The 22,672-nt window shown below is 38.2% G+C and overlaps 2 protein-coding genes and 1 long non-coding RNA gene across 7 annotated transcripts; 1 reads left to right on the forward strand and 2 right to left on the reverse strand.

Annotated features, from left to right (window-relative positions):
- Positions 1-3,720: 3,720 nt before the first annotated feature.
- Positions 3,721-7,900, reverse strand: LOC146647885 (tumor necrosis factor receptor superfamily member 14-like). The gene is made up of 6 exons (XM_085390049.1): positions 7,702-7,900; positions 7,482-7,574; positions 6,918-7,043; positions 6,634-6,792; positions 6,459-6,543; positions 3,721-4,271 (listed from the first exon to the last, which is right to left on the reverse strand). The coding sequence occupies exons 1-6, from the start codon at positions 7,724-7,726 to the stop codon at positions 4,133-4,135; spliced, it is 627 nt and encodes a 208-aa protein (XP_085246175.1). The 5' UTR covers positions 7,727-7,900; the 3' UTR covers positions 3,721-4,132.
- A 2,929-nt stretch (positions 7,901-10,829) lies between these two features.
- LOC146647886 (uncharacterized) lies at positions 10,830-14,107 on the forward strand. 4 transcript variants are annotated; one of them, XR_014908621.1, is made up of 6 exons: positions 11,013-11,054; positions 11,176-11,307; positions 11,722-11,785; positions 12,144-12,296; positions 12,670-12,755; positions 13,364-14,107. It is a non-coding gene; the product is annotated as an uncharacterized LOC146647886 (long non-coding RNA). The 4 variants fall into 4 exon arrangements; XR_014908620.1 differs by having other exon boundaries at positions 10,830-11,307; XR_014908622.1 differs by having other exon boundaries at positions 10,830-11,307; positions 11,750-11,785.
- Positions 14,108-15,191: 1,084 nt separating this feature from the next.
- On the reverse strand, positions 15,192-20,722 carry LOC146647887 (tumor necrosis factor receptor superfamily member 5-like). 2 transcript variants are annotated; one of them, XM_085389895.1, is made up of 7 exons: positions 20,501-20,720; positions 19,566-20,374; positions 19,352-19,444; positions 17,904-18,029; positions 17,664-17,822; positions 17,507-17,591; positions 15,192-15,742 (listed from the first exon to the last, which is right to left on the reverse strand). In XM_085389895.1, exons 2-7 carry the CDS (start codon positions 19,606-19,608, stop codon positions 15,604-15,606), a joined length of 645 nt encoding a protein of 214 aa, XP_085246021.1. In that variant the 5' UTR covers positions 19,609-20,374; positions 20,501-20,720; the 3' UTR covers positions 15,192-15,603. The 2 variants fall into 2 exon arrangements, with proteins under 2 accessions (XP_085246021.1, XP_085246022.1); XM_085389896.1 differs by lacking the exon at positions 19,566-20,374 and having other exon boundaries at positions 20,501-20,722.
- Positions 20,723-22,672: the final 1,950 nt, after the last annotated feature.

The following is a 22,672-nucleotide window of genomic DNA, read 5'->3' on the forward strand; positions in this document are numbered from 1 at the left end:
AGAAAACGTGTCCGTGAATCTGATGAAGAACTACTGTACGTCTGCTGTACACAAGTTTGTTGAAGGTTTTCTTTATTGTCTCTGTGCAGTCAACCTGTTTATGAAATATTCCCCATAAATACATTACAAGGATAAATATGAACTTGTATCTACACAAACATCTACAACGAATTCCACAGAAAATGTGTATAGCAAAGATAAAAACATTACAAACTGCTCCTCTCATTTGTTCCATAATGCTGCAGTAAAGGTCTGATCATCTCATAAATATCGCAAAGTGCTTCACTACAGGGTGCTGTCATGGTTCTCAACATCTGGAGAGGTTGTGGTGTGTGTCTTTTCTCCCACCAGGGCAGAGCTGGACCTTGCTTCCCCGCCTCTGAGCCCGCCTTCAACACATACCTGTGGCTTGTTTACACTGATGCTGCTCTGGCTTCTCATCACACGTATTATTACTGGCAAACTACTTAAAACGGCAGGAGAGGCTGCTTCCTCACTGTATTGTCACACTACCTAGCATCAGTGTAGCCTAGCCCTTTGAGCATTCTTTGTGATTTCCTAGAGCTTCCTCCTAACATTGTTTCCCTCTGTGTACAGGCCTTCTGGATTCCCTGCTGTCTGGATTCCTGTGGATGTGTGTGAGTGAGAATGAGCATTCTGGATCGGACTATCTGAGTGAGTTGTGGATTCAGTAGAAGAGGAGCGTGTGTGCGCCTTCCTTGGACCTTCCCTCCCCTTCAGACCCCCCTCCACCCCCCCACCCCCGTAGTCCCGTGTTATTTGTCTCACTGTATATATGAATATATCCTCACTTGGTGCCTCATTGTAAATAAATCCTTCACCTTCTCTCTAAACTTAAAAGTCTTGCGAGTGAGTCCTCTGCCTAATAATCTGTGACAGATACTAAGATATTAAAACATAAATTTACCCAAAAGCAAGTTTAAAAAGTTGAGTTTTTAGCTGCTTTTTTTTTTAATAATCCACAACAAACACCTCACTGTTGTCTTACCTGCTCCTTTGACCCATTCAGTAGCTCTGTTTCTTTTCCTTCCTTCACAGAAATAAAAAAAAGACATAAAAGATGTCATTTCCTGTGTTGTTTTGAGTTCCATTTTTGTCTGAGAAAAAGTTATTGACAGAAAATATAATATAAATCATGATGTCAGTGTTCTTTGTCATCCTCACATTACTTTTAGATTCCAAATTTAATCACTCCGAGTGCAGCTTCAGGTTAAAATCACACCACAGAAGGCGAATCAGCTTCTACAGGGAGTGCAGAATTATTAGGCAAGTTGTATTTTTGAGGAATAATTTTATTATTGAACAACAACCATGTTCTCAATGAACCCAAAAAACTCATTAATATCAAAGCTGAATGTTTTTGGAAGTAGTTTTTAGTTTGTTTTTAGTTTTAGCTATTTTAGGGGGATATCTGTGTGTGCAGGTGACTATTACTGTGCATAATTATTAGGCAACTTAACAAAAAACAAATATATACCCATTTCAATTATTTATTTTTACCAGTGAAACCAATATAACATCTCCACATTCACAAATATACATTTCTGACATTCAAAAACAAAACAAAAACAAATCAGGGACCAATATAGCCACCTTTCTTTGCAAGGACACTCAAAAGCCTGCCATCCATGGATTCTGTCAGTGTTTTGATCTGTTCACCATCAACATTGCGTGCAGCAGCAACCACAGCCTCCCAGACACTGTTCAGAGAGGTGTACTGTTTTCCCTCCTTGTAAATCTCACATTTGATGATGGACCACAGGTTCTCAATGGGGTTCAGATCAGGTGAACAAGGTGGCCATGTCATTAGTTTTTCTTCTTTTATACCCTTTCTTGCCAGCCACGCTGTGGAGTACTTGGACGCGTGTGATGGAACATTGTCCTGCATGAAAATCATGTTTTTCTTGAAGGATGCAGACTTCTTCCTGTACCACTGCTTGAAGAAGGTGTCTTCCAGAAACTGGCAGTAGGACTGGGAGTTGAGCTTGACTCCATCCTCAACCCGAAAAGGCCCCACAAGCTCATCTTTGATGATACCAGCCCAAACCAGTACTCCACCTCCACCTTGCTGGCGTCTGAGTTGGACTGGAGCTCTCTGCCCTTTACCAATCCAGCCACGGGCCCATCCATCTGGCCCATCAAGACTCACTCTCATTTCATCAGTCCATAAAACCTTAGAAAAATCAGTCTTGAGATATTTCTTGGCCCAGTCTTGACGTTTCAGCTTGTGTGTCTTGTTCAGTGGTGGTCGTCTTTCAGCCTTTCTTACCTTGGCCATGTCTCTGAGTATTGCACACCTTGTGCTTTTGGGCACTCCAGTGATGTTGCAGCTCTGAAATATGGCCAAACTGGTGGCAAGTGGCATCTTGGCAGCTGCACGCTTGACTTTTCTCAGTTCATGGGCAGTTATTTGGCACCTTGGTTTTTCCACACCCTTCTTGCGACCCTGTTGACTATTTTGAATGAAACGCTTGATTGTTCGATGATCACGCTTCAGAAGCTTTGCAATTTTGAGACTGCTGCATCCCTCTGCAAGATATCTCACTATTTTTGACTTTTCTGAGCCTGTTATCCTTCTTTTGACCCATTTTGCCAAAGGAAAGGAAGTTGCCTAATAATTATGCACACCTGATATAGGGTGTTGATGTCATTAGACCACACCCCTTCTCATTACAGAGATGCACATCACCTAATATGCTTAATTGGTAGTAGGCTTTCGAGCCTATACAGCTTGGAGTAAGACAACATGCATGAAGAGGATGATGTGGACAAAATACTCATTTGCCTAATAATTCTGCACTCCCTGTATTGGACAGAACACTGAACTTAACCAACAGATTATTTCATCCAGCTTATTTTCACTGTAACTTTTACTCTTATTGCAGTTCTTCTTTTTTCCAACTGCTTCTCCCACAGTCTTTGCTTCTTTTCATCAGGTTTGCTTTGAGCTGTTTGCCTGTAAGCTGTGACTTAAAGGGCCGTGAATGAAAAGTGAACCAGCAGGTCACTAGTTAGTTACCATTTTACTTCAAATTAACACCATATTCAGAGTTTATGAAACATTAATTAAGGTATGTGCCACAGTTTCAGCATCAACCAAATACATCATAACAGCCATCAAATCTGTTAGTTTGAGACTTTATCTGATGTTGCTGTACATGAACTCTTTTCCTTCAGACCAAAGCCCATCAGCACACACAGTACAGAGGATAAACTACATTTCTGCACTGTTTAATGTGATACTCTACATCTCAGTCCTTTGTGACTAAATGCAGCCTCTGACTTTGGACACATCTGTTTTCTATGGATAGTTGTGATGCCAAAAAAGTGATTTTCAGTATTTTCCAAAAAAGTGATTGCCCCCATTTAAACTGTCATAAATGACCCGTTGGCCTATAATGTGTAAAAAAATATGTCAAATATTTCCATCATGAATGATATCGAGTCATTTTGAACCACAAACAACATTTTTCCCACAAGGTAGAAGCTGCAATCAGTTTCTGACAAAGTGACTTTTATATGTGCTTCATGGATCCAGTTACAAAACCTCATAGACATTAAAAATGTCTTTTTAAAGAGATGTTGGGTCAAGAGGCTAATAGAAATTGCAGCAAATATAACATAATAGTTTTTTAGACATTTTAAGTGACCAACAACCAGACTGATTAGAATTTGGGTACAATAATGCAGTCATAAAGATATTTGCAAAACAGGTAATTTCTTTATTTTATATACAACTCCTTCATAAACCGTTTTGACTGCAATCTACCTTCCAATATAAACAAAGACATTACACATACATACAGAAACATCAGAAATCGCCTTTCGGAACAACACCATGATCCAACTGCACCTATTTAGTTGTCAGTGCTGGGTCTTCTGGCCTTCCCAGCTAAAAGTCTATTAATGATATAAATAAACTGCTCATGGTTAGTGAGTTCAATTTTCTTTTTAAAAAGTCATTTTTTTCCCTTCCTTCTTCTTCTTTGCTTTATTGGTACACAAAGAAAATTAGTGTTACAGCAGGAAAAAAACCCTAAGCAATAACAAAAAGGCAACACTGTGTTGTTAAGGCTTTAAACTGAAAAATCAACACAATGCAGACGATGCACTAACCTGTCACAAGGCTAGCAAATGCTACTGAGCAAAGCAAAAAAGGTAAAAACACAAAGTAATGTTGACTTGATGTTCTCCCACAGACAACGTCACTGGTCGAGCTTCCTTTGACCTTTATCTGTGTGTTTGAGCAACTGTTGTAAAAGAAGAGGTGAAAGAGAAAGAAAATCCAAATTAATCCACGTGAAGGAGCAGGACCACAGAGAATCTTCAAGATAATAATTTTATGTAAATTGTTATACTATTTTAATATCTTGTCAAATGTTGATGAAAAACTGAATTATGCAGGTCTAAATATCACATCAGTACTGCCAACTTTTAAGTTCTAAGTTAATTATTATTTTATTTTATGAGCCTGACATCAAATGTAACAGTGTACTGAAATCTGTAAAGTGCATTGTACAAGTACATGGACTACAGTTAGTGTTCCTGCTGACAAACATCTTGTGTTTTCATTCTAAACACAAGGAGTTTATGATAAAACAGAGCTCCTGTTTACATCTGTAGATGTGTTTGAATGTGGCCATCAGGATTAACTGATGCCACATCTGTGCTGTCATCTGTCACAGGTCAAATGTGACATGGTGTTTTACATTTTTATATGGTGCTTTCTATGTGTTGATAATATGCAACATGTATGTAAGAATTTTACACTCTAAGTCACTGTTTCACAATCTTTTGGGGCCACAGCACATATTTCACATAAAAAAAACAATCACACGGCACACCACCAAAGAAAAATGTCACAAAAAGCATATTGATAATTTTTACCCGTGCACATGGCATAGCGGAAAGGGTTCGGTTTGTCCCCAGTACACTTTTTTTGCTTTCTTCTGATCACTACTCATCTGGGTCGGAATTTTCTCCAGGACCCAAGTCAGATTGACTACTTTTTCTTTTTAAATATTTATTTATTGCTATTACGCCCTGCGTGGTCTCGCTCACAGCATGACTATTATGTAATTTCTTCTTGGTCTTCTTCTGTTTTACTGGCAGTTGGCAACTCATTTAATTAGAGCAGATAGTTGTACTGGCCTCTAGTGGAAGAGAATGTAATTGTTCTGCCCGTGACTCATGCCGGACGCTTCGAGTACTAATCAGGTGGAACCAGATAATCTTCCACGGCACACCTGATCATTTCTCATGGCACACTTATGTGCTGCGGTACAGTGGTTGGGAAACACTGCTCTAAGTCATGAGGATTTTTGTCAGTTCTACACTCCAACAAGGTTTTATCAGAAGTCACTCAAAACCTTTCAAGCTATCATGTTTACAGAACGGCACACATGCACACACACTCTATTAAAAACATGACCTCCTTTCCAGAGGTAATCATGTTTATCTTCTATACACAGTAACTGAGACACCACGCTGTTACTATTAATGAATCTCTGATAATATATGACTGTATTTTAAATTAATCAAACTTTATTTTCAACAAATTCAAAGTATTTATTCTACAATTATAACATTAAAATCAAAAGTTGGCTAAGTTTCTGTTTAATCAGCTGAATCACTGGTTCTCAGGTTACTAAAGGGGGGCAAATCCCAAAGTCCCGTGTGGAGGTGAGTAATATATCACTGAGATATGAAAATATAGAAAAAAAGCATTGAGTTTTAAAATGGTTGCAGGTAGCAGCATTTATAACTGTAGTGCTACCGTCATCAGTGTCAGACTACTTAAACTGAAGTGTGAATCTAACAAAAGAAAACATAAGTTCAAAAGTAGCCCAGGTAGTATTTTCCCTGGAATTTTCAAATAAAGTATAAAAAACTTTTAACACTGTTATTAATAAATCAAAAAATATTTATCATGTCAGGATTTTAACCAACTTAAAGTCCTGCCTCCATCATGTTACTGCATCACTAATTTCCACACATTGTTTGCTCCTCCTGTTATAAAGAGTCTAACTAGCGAGTGCAGCTAGTAACTGCTCATGTCTCCTCATGTGTCTTCATAGCCTCGTTTTACTCAACGGAGTGTTTTCCACTTTTTACAAACAGATTTCCTGCATGTTTTCTCCTGTGTTTGCTGGAGGCTGCTGAAGTAGCTCCATTTTTAGTTACTAAATCATCATTGAAACACTGCTCTTACATTTAGACATGCACGGTTTTGACTCCTTGTCATAAACACTAGGAAACAAACACATAATGTTGCTATAGCAACACAGTATATAGTATAATACCGGTATTATTGCAGATGATATGATGTGGCACAGCCCTAGTCCCAAGTATATGAGAGATTCCATTAAGACATTGATGATCAATAACTGAATATATTAAACACTTTTAGAGTGATTTTATTATAAATTATGACCTACACTTTCCAAGCAGTGCAGCTCACACCGTCCTTGGAAAAGAAGCCTGGCTGACAGTCTTCACACACTGTGTCACTTCTGCTGGTTCCTGAAAGAAACACATTCGTTGTTACACAGAATACAGAAAAAAAAGGTCTATCAGCTCATCTAAATGGTCTTAGACTTTAATTTTTCTTACCAGGTTCTTTTATCCTCTGACCAGCTGCACACTGTGAATGTTTCTCTGTCAAACTACATCTGTTACTGTCTGTCAAACCTTTGCAGTAATATCCATTTAAAATGTCACACACTGTGTCAGTTGTTGCTGTACAGTTCTGCTTGACAAAGAGACCATGACCTTAAAAAAATGAAAAACAAAACAAAAAACATTAGTGTAAAATCATGTTTCTGTAATTTACTTTTAAATGAAAGCTTTATTTTTTTCAATCTAAATTTGACAAAGGATTTCTCATCTGACTGTACCTGTGTCACAGGCAGTGCAGGGGAAACAGTTATACAGGCTGTTGGGTTGGTTCATGAAGGTCCCCATCTCACAAGAACAGCACTGAGTTCCTGCATATGCTGTGCAGTCTCTCTGAACAACTGTACCTGTTCAACAGAACACAACATTTATGTCAGACTTTTAGCATTTAACACAGAGGGAATCTACAGTTGTGCAGTTGTAGTGTTGGGTGTTATATACAGTAAGTCAAGCAGCTACAACATTACAGATCTACAAATTCAATGTGGCCCACTCAAATAATGAGTGGTGACTTCTATAACTTTGAGTATATAATTTGGCATTTTCTAATGATGTAGGCCCCAAAAAATTACATAATATAATTTCATTCAGTTTAAAGATTTATTTGCAAGATGCAAAAAAGACTAAATTGAGAGTTATAAATGTTTTGTGCATGAACCAAATTCAGACATTGTGCAGATGTGTGTGTCAAAAGTTAATCTGGCTGTACACTATGGCACTTGGCCACAGGTGGCGCAAGATGACTCGAGTTTCAATCTCATTGCAGCCATCGCTTTTCTTCCTACCTTTGTTGCACATCGGGCAGCACCATCCATCATTTGTTTTATACTCCTTTGTTCGACACGATAACACGGACACCATGAAGACGGCGGCATATCCTACAGGAAAACACAAGAATATTAATATCCTGGGACAGACAAATAGCTCAGTTAGCTCACAACCTAAGCTAAAGGTTAGCTTAAGCTAAAGGCTGTGTCGTATACACGAAAATGTTGCTGTACTTACCGAAGATAAGAAACGCAGACAGCATGATATCACATCCTAACACGCTGCTCTGTAATACATTTGTAGGCTTTATTTCACTAATGTACTATACAAATCTAACAGAAACAGCTAAAATGCGTTAAGCTTTCGGTTGTGATGTGGGCGTAACAGGAAGAAAACTTGGGGAAGAAAGAGCCAAAGTCCATCCCACACTGACGATTCTCGTGACTTTTGTCGACAAACTGAAGATATTTTACTTATCTTTTACAAGGCTCATCTTCGTTTAGACAGAGACAATAAAACAGAGAGTTTGAAGGAAGATGAAGGAAATCGTAGGATTTAATGTTTAATTTGTACACATTCCAGCGATTGTTTTACTCCTGAACCCGATGAATATTTACGAGTAACACGAGACAGACTGAGGATCGCGGAAGTATTCATAGCCGAAGATTTTACTAATGAATAATGAAGCTGAGATTTTTATTTGAACCTGTACCTGGATTCGTATTTTCCACTGTGAAATAAAAAGTAAATAATTTATAGCCACGTAGATGGTTACCATTAATTAATAATATTTAGGTTTTAAGAGGAATTATTTAAGAGGGATTAGTTTGGTGAAACGTAATCGCCAGATGATGAGACGTCGTGGTGTATTCACTGCAAAGAGTTGAAAATCCAGTGATGGATTGGATAAAAGAGCACAAGAAGTATAAAACAGTTCAGTACTATCATTACTTCAAGTATAAATAGATAAGACAAGTAAAAACAAACAAACAAAAAACAAGTGAGAGTCTTTATATAGAATTGACAGTCACCTCTTCACTGGTATTATTAAGCAGCATCAGTACAAAGCAGTGATGGGAGAAAACCAGCAGTTTCAACAGCTACGTTATCTTTCAGGACATCCTGATGTCTCCCTGTCTCCATCCTCACAGTCTCCTCTTCCATTTGATTAATCTTCTTTGTATGTAGACTCAAATAATTTGTGACCTCATAATGATCAACACGGCAGTGCTTCACTTACACTGAATCTTGGAAATGTGAGGATGCAAGAAATGAAATAAAACCAGCTGTCTGTGATACCAACTAACGTGTTAACTTTTTAAAATGATGTAAACTTTTTAGAAAACGTGTCCGTGAATCTGATGAAGAACTACTGTACGTCTGCTGTACACAAGTTTGTTGAAGGTTTTCTTTATTGTCTCTGTGCAGTCAACCTGTTTATGAAATATTCCCCATAAATACATTACAAGGATAAATATGAACTTGTATCTACACAAACATCTACAACGAATTCCACAGAAAATGTGTATAGCAAAGATAAAAACATTACAAACTGCTCCCCTCATGTGTTCCATAATGCTGCAGTAAAGGTCTGATCATCTCATAAATATCGCAAAGTGCTTCACTACAGGGTGCTGTCATGGTTCTCAACATCTGGAGAGGTTGTGGTGTGTGTCTTTTCTCCCACCAGGGCAGAGCTGGACCTTGCTTCCCTGCCTCTGAGCCCGCCTTCAACACATACCTGTGGCTTGTTTACACTGATGCTGCTCTGGCTTCTCATCACACGTATTATTACTGGCAAACTACTTAAAACGGCAGGAGAGGCTGCTTCCTCACTGTATTGTCACACTACCTAGCATCAGTGTAGCCTAGCCCTTTAAGCATTCTTTGTGATTTCCTAGAGCTTCCTCCTAACATTGTTTCCCTCTGTGTACAGGCCTTCTGGATTCCCTGCTGTCTGGATTCCTGTGGATGTGTGTGAGTGAGCATGAGCATTCTGGATCGGACTATCTGAGTGAGTTGTGGATTCAGTAGAAGAGGAGCGTGTGTGCGCCTTCCTTGGACCTTCCCTCCCCTTCAGACCCCCCTCCACCCCCCCCCCCCCCCCCACCCCCGTAGTCCCGTGTTATTTGTCTCACTGTATATATGAATATATCCTCACTTGGTGCCTCATTGTAAATAAATCCTTCACCTTCTCTCTAAACTTAAAAGTCTTGCGAGTGAGTCCTCTGCCTAATAATCTGTGACAGATACTAAGATATTAAAACATAAATTTACCCAAAAGCAAGTTTAAAAAGTTGAGTTTTTAGCTGCTTTTTTTTTTAATAATCCACAACAAACACCTCACTGTTGTCTTACCTGCTCCTTTGACCCATTCAGTAGCTCTGTTTCTTTTCCTTCCTTCACAGAAATAAAAAAGACATAAAAGATGTCATTTCCTGTGTTGTTTTGAGTTCCATTTTTGTCTGAGAAAAAGTTATTGACAGAAAATATAATATAAATCATGATGTCAGTGTTCTTTGTCATCCTCACATTACTTTTAGATTCCAAATTTAATCACTCTGAGTGCAGCTTCAGGTTAAAATCACACCACAGAAGGCGAATCAGCTTCTACAGGGAGTGCAGAATTATTAGGCAAGTTGTATTTTTGAGGAATAATTTTATTATTGAACAACAACCATGTTCTCAATGAACCCAAAAAACTCATTAATATCAAAGCTGAATGTTTTTGGAAGTAGTTTTTAGTTTTTTAGTTTTTTAGTTTTAGCTATTTTAGGGGGATATCTGTGTGTGCAGGTGACTATTACTGTGCATAATTATTAGGCAACTTAACAAAAAACAAATATATACCCATTTCAATTATTTATTTTTACCAGTGAAACCAATATAACATCTCCACATTCACAAATATACATTTCTGACATTCAAAACAAAAACAAATCAGCGACCAATATAGCCACCTTTCTTTGCAAGGACACTCAAAAGCCTGCCATCCATGGATTCTGTCAGTGTTTTGATCTGTTCACCATCAACATTGCGTGCAGCAGCAACCACAGCCTCCCAGACACTGTTCAGAGAGGTGTACTGTTTTCCCTCCTTGTAAATCTCACATTTGATGATGGACCACAGGTTCTCAATGGGGTTCAGATCAGGTGAACAAGGTGGCCATGTCATTAGTTTTTCTTCTTTTATACCCTTTCTTGCCAGCCACGCTGTGGAGTACTTGGACGCGTGTGATGGAACATTGTCCTGCATGAAAATCATGTTTTTCTTGAAGGATGCAGACTTCTTCCTGTACCACTGCTTGAAGAAGGTGTCTTCCAGAAACTGGCAGTAGGACTGGGAGTTGAGCTTGACTCCATCCTCAACCCGAAAAGGCCCCACAAGCTCATCTTTGATGATACCAGCCCAAACCAGTACTCCACCTCCACCTTGCTGGCGTCTGAGTTGGACTGGAGCTCTCTGCCCTTTACCAATCCAGCCACGGGCCCATCCATCTGGCCCATCAAGACTCACTCTCATTTCATCAGTCCATAAAACCTTAGAAAAACCACACTGAAAAAAAGGGACTGGCCATCTCTTGGATTTATGTAAGCATCTTGCATGTATTTAACACAATTGCCTCATGTTTTAAAGTTAAATGTAACTATATAGTGTAAAAACTACATGATATGCAGAAAGGGTGTATTAAATTGTTCATATCATGTTCAGGTGAAGTAAGTCAATAAGATAGCAACGTTAAATCTCGTGAAACCACGCGTGATTTCATCTCGCGGGCTTTGGATCGTGGTTTAAAAAAGGCATCCATCTCAGTCAAGTCGAGCAGCCAACTCTACGTTTTTGGTATGTCTTGATTTTTTGAATTAATATTTACCATATTTTAGCCAAATGTAGTTAAACGTCTAGAGTGTCGCCATGTAACATGCTAAAAAAGAGCCGTTAGCTTATTTGCTGTTTTATCTGTTGTCAAAGAATTGGCGCTTTTTCATTTGAATTTGTCTTTGGCACAAGAGCCGTAATATCACATTAAACCAAATTATGAGGCACTCATAACATAATTTGGTTTTCTGTGTGAATAGATTTGCCAACTGACTCTTCAGTTACATTGTGTATTTACTGCACCGTGGTGTTAGTGAGATTTTGGACATTGAACAGCTTTAGCTAATATCATCAGCGGCATTATGCTAGCTTACATCCCTACCCCTCCTGCCCTCACCTGCTGTCCTTTTGTTTTTGTTTTTTTTGCTGCACATTGAGAGACGACCTCTATTCTGCATTTCACCAGGAGTCAGCTGATGGATTGTGGGTTCAAGGTGTTATGGTAAGAAAGTATATTCTATTTTCGTTTCTGTAACTTAATTATAATAGGTTTTTTATAATTATTAGGTGCATGCATACTCACCCTATTAATACAACTGAGAAATCCAAAATCTGCCATAGGTTTAACTTATACCTGTATGTATTGCCAGAAAGGTGATTACTGGACTCACATTAATGCACACTTGAACTGAAATGAGGTTGTAACTTGTGGGTTGTTGGGTTGCAAATCAGAAACAAACATCTTTGGATTTTTTTTAATCCCATAAGATCTGGAAACACAGTTTTTATTCAACAAAACATTACTGATTAACCAAGCACAGTGCCTGCTGTTATTTCAAAATAATTTTATGTCATTTCAGATAAAATGCAGCATTCCAGTGCATCCCAACCATGCCTTTACAGTCAAGGTTTCTGACGGAGCTGAGTTTCTCTCTGACAGTCTGCTGAAAGTGTTTGCAAAGTGATCGGGGGAACAGGGCACAAAGCTAAAGGATGTAGCTGCCATTATGACAGTAAGAACTTTAAAATTCTTTAACTACAAAGTGTATATGTATTGCATTAGGTCAGTAAAAGATTTTTATGCTACATCCATTGAAACAGTCAACTATTACCTGTGAGTACTGATTCCACCGAAAGGATGCCATAATTTTCGTCATGCATTTACTGGCCCACTGAGAAAAATTTATCTTTTTTTTTAAAAATAAATGTTCTGGAAACTATATATCCATAAAGTTGATGTCAAACAGGAACTTTTGCTATTGCTTTGTAGATGCTGGTGTTGCATGTTGACTGGTTTAAAAAGTCAAGAGTTTTTGTCTGGGATCATTTTCTTCTGTGCTACTGAAAAGTTCACAAATCTTTGTTTTCTTTGTTATAATACTCAAGGATGACATTAATGCTTGAAGTCCCTCATCAAAGTGCTCCGCATCTGTGTGAAAGACAATTGCAACATCTTGGTGCAGGAGTTCATGGTGAGTGTTTTATGAGTAGATTGTGGATTTGCAACATTTAAAAATGCATTTAGTTATCCACTTGATCCTCATTGGACTGGTTAGGACCAGTAGTCCTCTTTAATAATTTGAAGTTCACATGAGGCCTGGTAGTGAACTCGGCCGCCGGCCCTTGAGGCCCCACCCCCACCCCTGTATTAGGGGTCACATCAGTGTGGAAAAAACTTTAAATTTGTCATTCTAACGAACAAAGGAAAATCCCACCAGTATTTACATTAGCTTTTGTTTGAAAAAAAAAAAAAAAAAAAAGACCAACTGACCAACAGCTAACCAAATTGTGGGGCTGAAAGTCTAAATTCTAACATCTTCTGAGTGACATAACCTGGATTTCTGATGGGCCGGTGTCTTTCTAACAAAAACTAATGTAAAGCATTTGAAATTATTATGTTTTTCACCCTCTCTTAGAAACTCTGTTAGACCATGAATGGCAGCATGGCAGGCCACTCTTTGGCTATAGCTATTTACTATGTTGCTTGCATTGGTTTAAATTACTCTAACATTAGAACTGGTAGATTCAAAAGAGATGAGTTTAAAAAGGAATCTTAAAGAAATGTTTTGTGTTTAACCAGGACTTGCCTGAGGCCACTGCACAGATTGAGAAAACCACAATGAACATCTGTCTCCAGAGATGCGCCAGGCAATGACTTTTCTGATGTTGTTCTTCAAGATCTGGATAACGTGACCTTTGCAGTAGCCATGCTGTTTGGACCTTTTTTATTCCTTCAACATGAGTTACCCATCACAACTCTGCTACACTTTTGAGGTGATTCAAAGGGTGGTAATGGAGTTGGATGCAACTCAGCTCTCAAGAAAAGCTCACAACTAAGACAAAACTGCTCCTGCAACGAAGCTCACTGTTATGCATGTGAGGTGACCAGCTCTAGGTGAGAGGACATTTAAATCTCACACTTGTTCTGCTGCATTTTTGAAGCTCAATTCCAGGAACGGATCGCAGGGTTCATTTTTATATACTCTGCAACTGCCATGAGGACGAGCTGTTTTTTGTTGTTGTTTGTTTTTCCTTTTGCTCTGTACAAGTTCTGTTTGTCTGTTTGGCAGCATTTTTAAATTTCTCTTTGTATTTTTTCTTTCTTTTACTAGTGAAGAGATGTAGCGTGAACAGTTATACAGTCTAAATATCCCATATGGGTCGTGTGAAATGGTATTTTCAGTTTCATTCAGTTGAAGTAAGGAACGTTGAATATTTCTAAGTGTGCTGTTTTGAACCAAGATGTCACAGTATGATCAGTGCTGTATTTTTTGACAGTCACTGTATCAATGTTATTTTTGCGTCTCTTGAATAAAGGTTTTGACCTGCAAGTGCTAATTTCTTTAGTTATTGGGGTAAAATGGGTAGTGTTAATAGGAAGGTGTTTGCCAGATGCACATCACCTAATATGCTTAATTGGTAGTAGGCTTTCGAGCCTATACAGCTTGGAGTAAGACAACATGCATGAAGAGGATGATGTGGACAAAATACTCATTTGCCTAATAATTCTGCACTCCCTGTATTGGACAGAACACTGAACTTAACCAACAGATTATTTCATCCAGCTTATTTTCACTGTAACTTTTACTCTTATTGCAGTTCTTTTTTCTAACTGCTTCTCCCACAGTCTTTGCTTCTTTTCATCAGGTTTGCTTTGAGCTGTTTGCCTGTAAGCTGTGACTTAAAGAGCCGTGAATGAAAAGTGAACCAGCAGGTCACTAGTTAGTTACCATTTTACTTCAAATTAACACCATATTCAGAGTTTATGAAACATTAATTAAGGTATGTTCCACAGTTTCAGCATCAACCAAATACATCATAACAGCCATCAAATCTGTTAGTTTGAGACTTTATCTGATGTTGCTGTACATGAACTCTTTTCCTTCAGACCAAAGCCCATCAGCACACACAGTACAGAGGATAAACTACATTTCTGCACTGTTTAATGTGATACTCTACATCTCAGTCCTTTGTGACTAAATGCAGCCTCTGACTTTGGACACATCTGTTTTCTATGGATAGTTGTGATGCCAAAAAAGTGATTTTCAGTATTTTCCAAAAAAGTGATTGCCCCCATTTAAACTGTCATAAATGACCCGTTGGCCTATAATGTGTAAAAAAATGTCAAATATTTCCATCATGAATGATATCGAGTCATTTTGAACCACAAACAACATTTTTTCCACAAGGTAGAAGCTGCAATCAGTTTCTGACAAAGTGACTTTTATATGTGCTTCATGGATCCAGTTACAAAACCTCATAGACATTAAAAATGTATTTTTAAAGAGATGTTGGGTCAAGAGGCTAATAGAAATTGCAACAAATATAACATAATAGTTTTTTAGACATTTTAAGTGACCAACAACCAGACTGATTAGAATTTGGGTACAATAATGCAGTCATAAAGATATTTGCAAAACAGGTAATTTCTTTATTTTATATACAACTCCTTCATAAACTGTTTTGACTGCAATCTACCTTCCAATATAAACAAAGACATTACACATACATACACAAACACCAGAAATCGCCTTTCGGAACAACACCATGATCCAACTGCACCTATTTAGTTGTCAATGCTGGGTCTTCTGGCCTTCCCAGCTAAAAGTCTATTAATGATATAAATAAACTGCTCATGGTTAGTGAGTTCAATTTTCTTTTTAAAAGGGCATTTTTTTCCCTTCCTTCTTCTTCTTTGCTTTATTGGTACACAAAGAAAATTAGTGTTACAGCAGGAAAAAAACCCTAAGCAATAACAAAAAGGCAACACTGTGTTGTTAAGGCTTTAAACTGAAAAATCAACACAATGCAGACGATGCACTAACCTGTCACAAGGCTAGCAAATGCTACTGAGCAAAGCAAAAAAGGTAAAAACACAAAGTAATGTTGACTTGATGTTCTCCCACAGACAACGTCACTGGTCGAGCTTCCTTTGACCTTTATCTGTGTGTTTGAGCAACTGTTGGAAAGGAGAGGTGAAAGAGAAAGAAAATCCAAATTAATCCACGTGAAGGAGCAGGACCACAGAGAATCTTCAAGATAATAATTTTATGTAAATTGTTATAATATTTTGATATCCTGTCAAATGTTGATGAAAAACTGAAGTAATTTTGCAAGTCTGAATATTACATCAGTAGTTCTAACTTTTATGCTCTAAGTTAATTATTATATTTTATGAGCCTGACATCAAATGTAACAGTGTACTGAAATCTGTAAAGCGCATTGTACAAGTACATGGACTACAGTTAGTATTCCTGCTGACAAGCATCTTGTGTTTTCACTCTAAAAACAAGATGTTTGTGATAAAGCAGAGCTCATGTTTATGTGTCCTAATGTGGCCATCAGGACTAACTGATGCCTCAACTGTGCTGTCATCTGTCTCGATCTATTGAAGGAGAGGTCAGAGGTCAAATGTGACATGCTGTTTTACATTTTTATATGGTGCTTTCTATGTGTTGATAGTACACACAATGTTTGTAAGAATTATACACTCTTAAGTCATGAGGATTTTTGTCAGTTCTACACTCCAACAAGGTTTTATCAGAATTCATTCAAAACCTTTCAAGCTATCATGTTTACAGACAGAACGAGACACATGCAGAGGTTTCCAGAAGTACTCGTGTTTATCTTCAATACACAGTAACTGAGACACCACCATGTTATTATTAATGAATCTCTAATAATCTATGACTGTAGTTTAAACTATTCAAAACTTTATTTTAAACAAATTCAAAGTTTTTCTTGTACCATTACAACATTTTTAAAATAAAAGTTGGCTAATTTTCTGTTCAATCAGCTGAATCACTGGTCCTCAGGTTGCTAAAGGAGGGCAATTCCCAAAGTCCTGTGTGGAGGTGAGTAATATATGACAACTGAGATATGAAGATATAGAAAAAAATACTGTATGTTTTTTAAATGCTCACAGGCAGCAGCATTAATAACTGTAAGTAGATGAAGCATCCTTCTTTTCCAGAGAGCTAGTCTCACCAATGTCAGACTACTTAAACTGAAATGTGAATCTAATGAAAGAAAATGTAAGCACAAAAGTAGCCTAGGTAGTATTTTCCCTGGAATTTTCAAGTCAAAGTATAAAATAAATTTTAAAACTTGAGTTTGACAATAACTAAATGACCTTACTCTTGTAAAATGTTAGGAGCTGCACAATATTGTCATATATTAATATTAAAAAAATATAAACATAAAAAATATTTTCTGCCTTGGTCAGTCTATGCTTAAAGTCCTGCTTTTCCATCATGTAACTGCATCACTAATTTCCATCCACTGTTTGCTCCTCCTGTTATATAGAGGATAACTAGCGAGTGCAGCGAGTGACTGCTCATGTCCCATGTGTCTCGTTCTACTCAAAGGTGTGTTTTTACCCTCTTCTACCAGTTTGTTGTTTTCCCTTTTTTCCAAACAGTTTTCCTGCATGTTTTCGTCCTGTGTTCACTGGAAGCTGCTGAAGTAGCTCCATTTTTAGTTGCACACTGCTCTTACATTCAGACATGCATGGTTTTGACTCCTTGTCATAAACACTAGGATACAAACACATATTCTTGCTATAGCGACACACAGTGTATAGTGTAATACCGATATTATTGCAGATGATATGATGTGGCACAGCCCTAGTCCCAAGTATATGAGAGATTCCATTAAGACATTGATGATCAATAACTGAAAATAAAATAAACTTAGAGTGATTTTGTTATAAATTATGACCTACGTTTTCCAAGCAGTGCACTTCACACCGTCTTTGGAAAAGAAGCCTGGCTGACAGTCTTCACACACTGTGTCACTTCTGCTGGTTCCTGAAAGAAACACATTCGTTGTTACACAAAAACATCACAATTTATCAGCTCATCTAAAAAAACTTTTCTTACCAGATTCTTTTATCCTCTGACCAGCTTCACACTGTGAATGTTTATCTGCCAAACTACATCCATTACTGTCAATCAAACCTTTGCAGTAATATCCATTTAAAACGTCACACACTGTGTCAGTTTTTGCTGTACAGTTCCGCTTGACAAAGAGACCATGACCTAAAAAAAAAAATATCGGTGCAATTTGAAAACCTTTTTATTTTTTAAATTAAAATTTGACTAAGAAGTTTCCATCTGTACCTGTATCACAGGTAGTGCAGGGGAAACAGTTAGATAGACCATTGAGTTGGTTCATGAAAGTCCCCAGGTCACAGGAACGGCACCGAGTTCCTGAATATGCTGTGCAGTCTCTCTGAACAACTGTACCTGTTCAACACAGCACAACATTTATGTGAACATTAAAGCCACATTAAAGGTCAAGAACACAAACGCACAGTGAATGCACAGTGTATTAAATCTGGGGTGAATCTTTTTAGACACACATTTTAGAAAACTTTAAACACCACAATAGACTGTGTAAAGTTACTAAGCAACCACCAGCTGGTACTGGCAAAATAACTGCCAGAATATAATAGTTTCCTCTGTACTCCTACTATATATTACTAAATTTTTTATATTTCAAGAACAATTGGTGTGCGCAATTATTGCAAAATACAAGCCTGTGTGGATGAGTGCTGTGGAGCAGATAATAGTATGCACCACTTACAACTTTTTCTGATAGTGGAGGAGCCTCTGCTCTGTGAACCATCTGCATATTTCACATAATTATTACAACAACAAGATAACACAGACTAGTAGCTTACCTAGTCATCTTTTGGGCATTATGAAGAACTAATTGTTGATAGATAGAGAAATGTTATATCACTGATTCAAATGTACGTGCAGATGAAAAGAATCAACTTTTTTCAGGTACTAATAGATGGGTATAAGAAATTGCCTTGTTTAGAACTGTACAATCCTTGTGTGCATCATTATTTTTCACACAGTAGCAGTTTCAAGATGTGACAATACCAAAAGAGGTCATTGGGTGTCTCTTGTATGTATTACTGTAGGGTCTACCTTACAGTATAAACTGCCTTGAGGCGACTGTAGTTGTGATTTGGCGCTATATAAATAACATGTGAATTGAACTGTGAATATGGGGATCAAGTTGTTTTTAAACCTCTACAGCTCTGGTACATTTGAAATGGTTATAGTGTGCCACAAAGCCTTGCATTACTTCACCCTGTGCCAGCAGTGCTGTAGAGGCACATGCTCAACACATCTGATCATATGAAATGACGTTTCAGTATGTGTAAGATGAACTGAGTCGAGGTGGACGGAAGGTATGAAAAAAAGGTTTATCTCATCTGAATATGCAACTTAATAACTTGTTTGTGTGCTGCCCCCTCAGACAAACAGTTACAATTTATTTACAATACTTGTGATGTTTCCTGAAAGCTATTATCTGAACTGTGTCAATTCTAACTATTAATGAAGGTTAATTGACAGTTTCAGGGGAAAAAATGATTAAAAAAAAAAAAAAGAGTCAGCAGATTTTCTGGTTTATTAACTTAAAGAATTGTGAGATAAAAGAAGCAGCTGTAACATGAAATAAGATAGACGGCTCTTTATTTACTCTTTGTTCTCACAGTGGGAACTCACATAATGTGGGCGGGTTTACTTCTAGAAATGTTTTCTTATCGTACCTTCTTGGCACATCGGACAGCACTGCCCATCCCTTGTTGCATACTCCTTTGTGTGACAAGACACCGCAGAAACCACGGAGGCAGCGCGACATGCTGCAGGCAAGCACAGGATTAGGACGCAGTGATAAGCATCCTCCACACAGGCTACAAGCTAAGCTAAGGTTAGCTTTACATAAAAGACGTGTTGCAAACATGGGGCTGCTGTTTGACTTACCAAATACGAGGAACACAGAAACCATGATATCACAGGCTAACATGCTGCCTTATATAGCGGCTGAAGCAATTATTTTTTAAATAACAGTAACCCTTTAAAATTCTGTAGTGAAAGTTAGCTTAAACGTTGCTCTTCGTTTAGTGTGGGCGTTCATGCTGAAAAGCTATCAGTGTTCTGAATGGTTAACTCTGGGATTGTGAAGCTGCTCCGACGTTTGCGAGGTGCAAATCTCTATGGAGGGACCATTTCAAATTAAAATTCCGAGAGGGAAAAACTGGAATCCGACTTTAAACTTAATCTGGAGCACGACGACGTGAATTCATGGTGCGTTTTTTGATTAAATCAGAATTATTGAACTAGGGCGTATTCCGATTTCCGGGATGTAGTGGGACAGGGCCAGAAAGACGGAGAAACCGATGATGGGATGGAAGTGTGGTGGGGGCAGTGTTGCCAACTCCTCAGTAAGGAAAATCGCTATTGGTTGTCCTAAAAGTCGCTAGAAGTCGCTAACTGACGTCATCGCCTAATTTGCATAATTGGTCATGCTAATCTAATTGTAACCTATGTTGTTGGAGAGCGAAATAACATCGTGGAAGAGACTTAAAGTGAGTAAAAAACGTCCTAAATGCATTTAGAGTTTATTTAGAACTACAAATTAAATTTCTTTTAGCAATTATTGTTTTTTTTAATGTCACAATTCCAACCCTGCTCCTTTACCCGGGCTTGGACCGGTGTTCCAGATCTACTGGCGTTTAGATCAACTGGCGTTGGTCGAACAGATGTGTGTCAGTCTTGCGTTTCAGGAGCTGCTACCGACAAACCAGCAAAAAAACGCCAAATGTGTCACCCGTGACACTTGTGAGGTTGTCTCAAACACACTCCGTCAGTCTTGATGCTGTTGAACAACAAAATGTTTAAAAATGTGGCGAGTTCACCTGGTGATATCCTCATGCGCGACGCGATCGCGAAAACAGCAAACAAGTAACACCACGCCGTTGTTGTTCACAGGACACAAAGAATAAACGATCGGGAGACTCTTGTCGTCGTTATCGTTCCCCTCGCACGGTTTATTCCTCCGAATTCAGCGTTTTTGCTTCACAACTACAGCGTGCTGTTTACTTTGTGCACTAACATGGAGTCGAGTCAACCAGCGCCACCTCTGGCCAAGTGCCACAGCCTACTAGTGATGGGTCGTTCGCGAACGAAATGGCTCTTAGAGCCGGCTCTTTGACGTGAACGACGCGAGCCGGCTCCTTATCGCGAGCCGTCACGTGGGTTTTTTTTTTTTTTTTCTTTCTCTCAGCCTCTCTCTCGCACTTTTTTTCCGCTTCACTCTGCACGCGAGCCTTGTGCTTTACGCTGGGCAGAGGGGGGAGGGGCGGTAGTTACACTCAGTAGCACAGGAACAGAGCCAGAGAGAGAGAAAGAGAGGCAGGGACAACATTAGAAAGGTATAGTAATCATCCACAACTATTTTCGGTTGCAGATGATATAGGATTGAGAAAGTTTATTCATGCAGGTCCATATGACAGAGAATATGCATGTTCTTTTAGTTTTCATATTATAATTTATATTTAATTGTGTTGTGGTTTGCAGTGTTTTGTGTTCTTTTCACTTTAAATTTGTGAAAGGAAAAAGCTGAAAATTTAAATAGTTAAAACTTGAAATGTGAATAGTTGATTTTTGTATTATATGATTTATTTATTACATTTTATGTGGAGTGAATAAATAAAAGTATATTTACGGTGGCCCCTAGAGACAAAGCACATACAAACTTCAAATCACGTACGAACTCTGAAGCATGTACAAACTCCAAAACACGTAAAAACACGTACAAACTCCAAAACACGTAAAAACTCCAAAACACGTAAAAACACGTACAAACTCCGAAGCACGTAAAAACTCAGAAGCATATAAAAACTCAGAAGCACATAAAAACTCAAAACACGTACAAAAGACAACAGAAGTGCTCCAGGATGCTGGGCGCAGTGTTGAGCCTTTGTTATCTTGTGGATACACAAGCCAGCAAGTACCAACGACCGGATTTGGTGTGTGGTAATAACAGGTAAATGAACTTTTTTTTTAAATTATTTGAATATATATATGAGTGCCTGTGTATAAATACACAAACAATACACACATGCTTTCAATTGTGTAATTTAAGTGATCTAGTAGCTCTGCTTTGGAAGTTCAGTTCATGCTAGAAATGTGTTTTGGAGTTTGTACGTGTTTTATCTCTAGGGGCCACCGCATATATTTATATATAAACATATATAAATAAAACCACTTTTTACGTTAGTAATTCCTTTTGTGCATAATTTTATATTATTGTTAATAATAAATTAATTAAAGCAACAAAACAACCTGAAGAGCCGGTTCGGAGCCGAAAGAGCCGGCTCTTTTTAGTGAGCCGAACCGAAAGAGCCGGATCTCTAAAAAGAGCCGGAAATCCCATCACTACAGCCTACAGCCAGATCAACCTGTGACACACATCTGCACCACGTTTGAATTCGTGTCATGCACATTTGTACCTTTCAATTGTGTCTGTTTGTGCGTCATGCAAATAAACCTTTGAAATGAATGAAATGATATCATATATTTATTATCAGCCTACATTTGTACAAAATGCCAAATGACATACACATAAGAATCACCATCCTGATATCAATACTTTTGCCCATACGAAAAATGTCGTGAACACACTAATATTTCACCAGTGTTGTAACATCACATGTCGTTAGCGTAGTCTGTCTGTGTCTGCCCTCTGCAAACAAACATGTTAGAGTTGGTTGTGATATACAGTCTGCATAAGTGTGGTCAATCTAATAAACATTTGTAAGGAGATGGCAGTTACTGTGAATGTACAGCAGGTGATTAGTAATAAACAGCCAGACAATGACTCTGACAATCTCATTCAATCTTGCAGATTGCACCTTCTGTGGAAAGTGGTACCACACGGTGTGTGTGGACTTCCCTTGTGCAGAAGGCGACTACAAATGTTGTGGGTGCTAAATAAACAGAAAAAAGTGATCCCTGTTGTCTTTGCTTACTGATTGTTTTTAGTGTTGACAATCCACATTGCTGGCATTGCATCTTTCAACATGTTT

This window comes from Rhamphochromis longiceps, linkage group LG18, assembly GCF_057381845.1.
Source record: "Rhamphochromis longiceps isolate RC_006_pf linkage group LG18, R_longiceps_female_GT1.1, whole genome shotgun sequence".
Taxonomy (NCBI): domain Eukaryota; kingdom Metazoa; phylum Chordata; class Actinopteri; order Cichliformes; family Cichlidae; genus Rhamphochromis; species Rhamphochromis longiceps.

Bases quoted from the DNA above. Each gene is read 5' to 3' on its own strand.
- LOC146647885 (XM_085390049.1), bottom strand. From the start codon at position 7,726: ATGCTGTCTGCGTTTCTTATCTTCG. The intron at 7,044-7,481 runs GTAGGAAGAAAA...TCTGTTGAACAG, and splicing joins CTGCCCGATGTGCAACAAAG to GTACAGTTGTTCAGAGAGAC. The intron at 6,544-6,633 runs GTAAGAAAAATT...TGTTTCTTTCAG, and splicing joins TCAGAGGATAAAAGAACCTG to GAACCAGCAGAAGTGACACA.
- LOC146647887 (XM_085389895.1), bottom strand. From the start codon at position 19,608: ATGTTAGCCTGTGATATCATGGTTTCTGTGTTCCTCGTATTTG. The intron at 19,445-19,565 runs GTAAGTCAAACA...GCTTGCCTGCAG, and splicing joins TTCTGTGTTCCTCGTATTTG to CATGTCGCGCTGCCTCCGTG. The intron at 18,030-19,351 runs GTACGATAAGAA...TGTGTTGAACAG, and splicing joins CTGTCCGATGTGCCAAGAAG to GTACAGTTGTTCAGAGAGAC.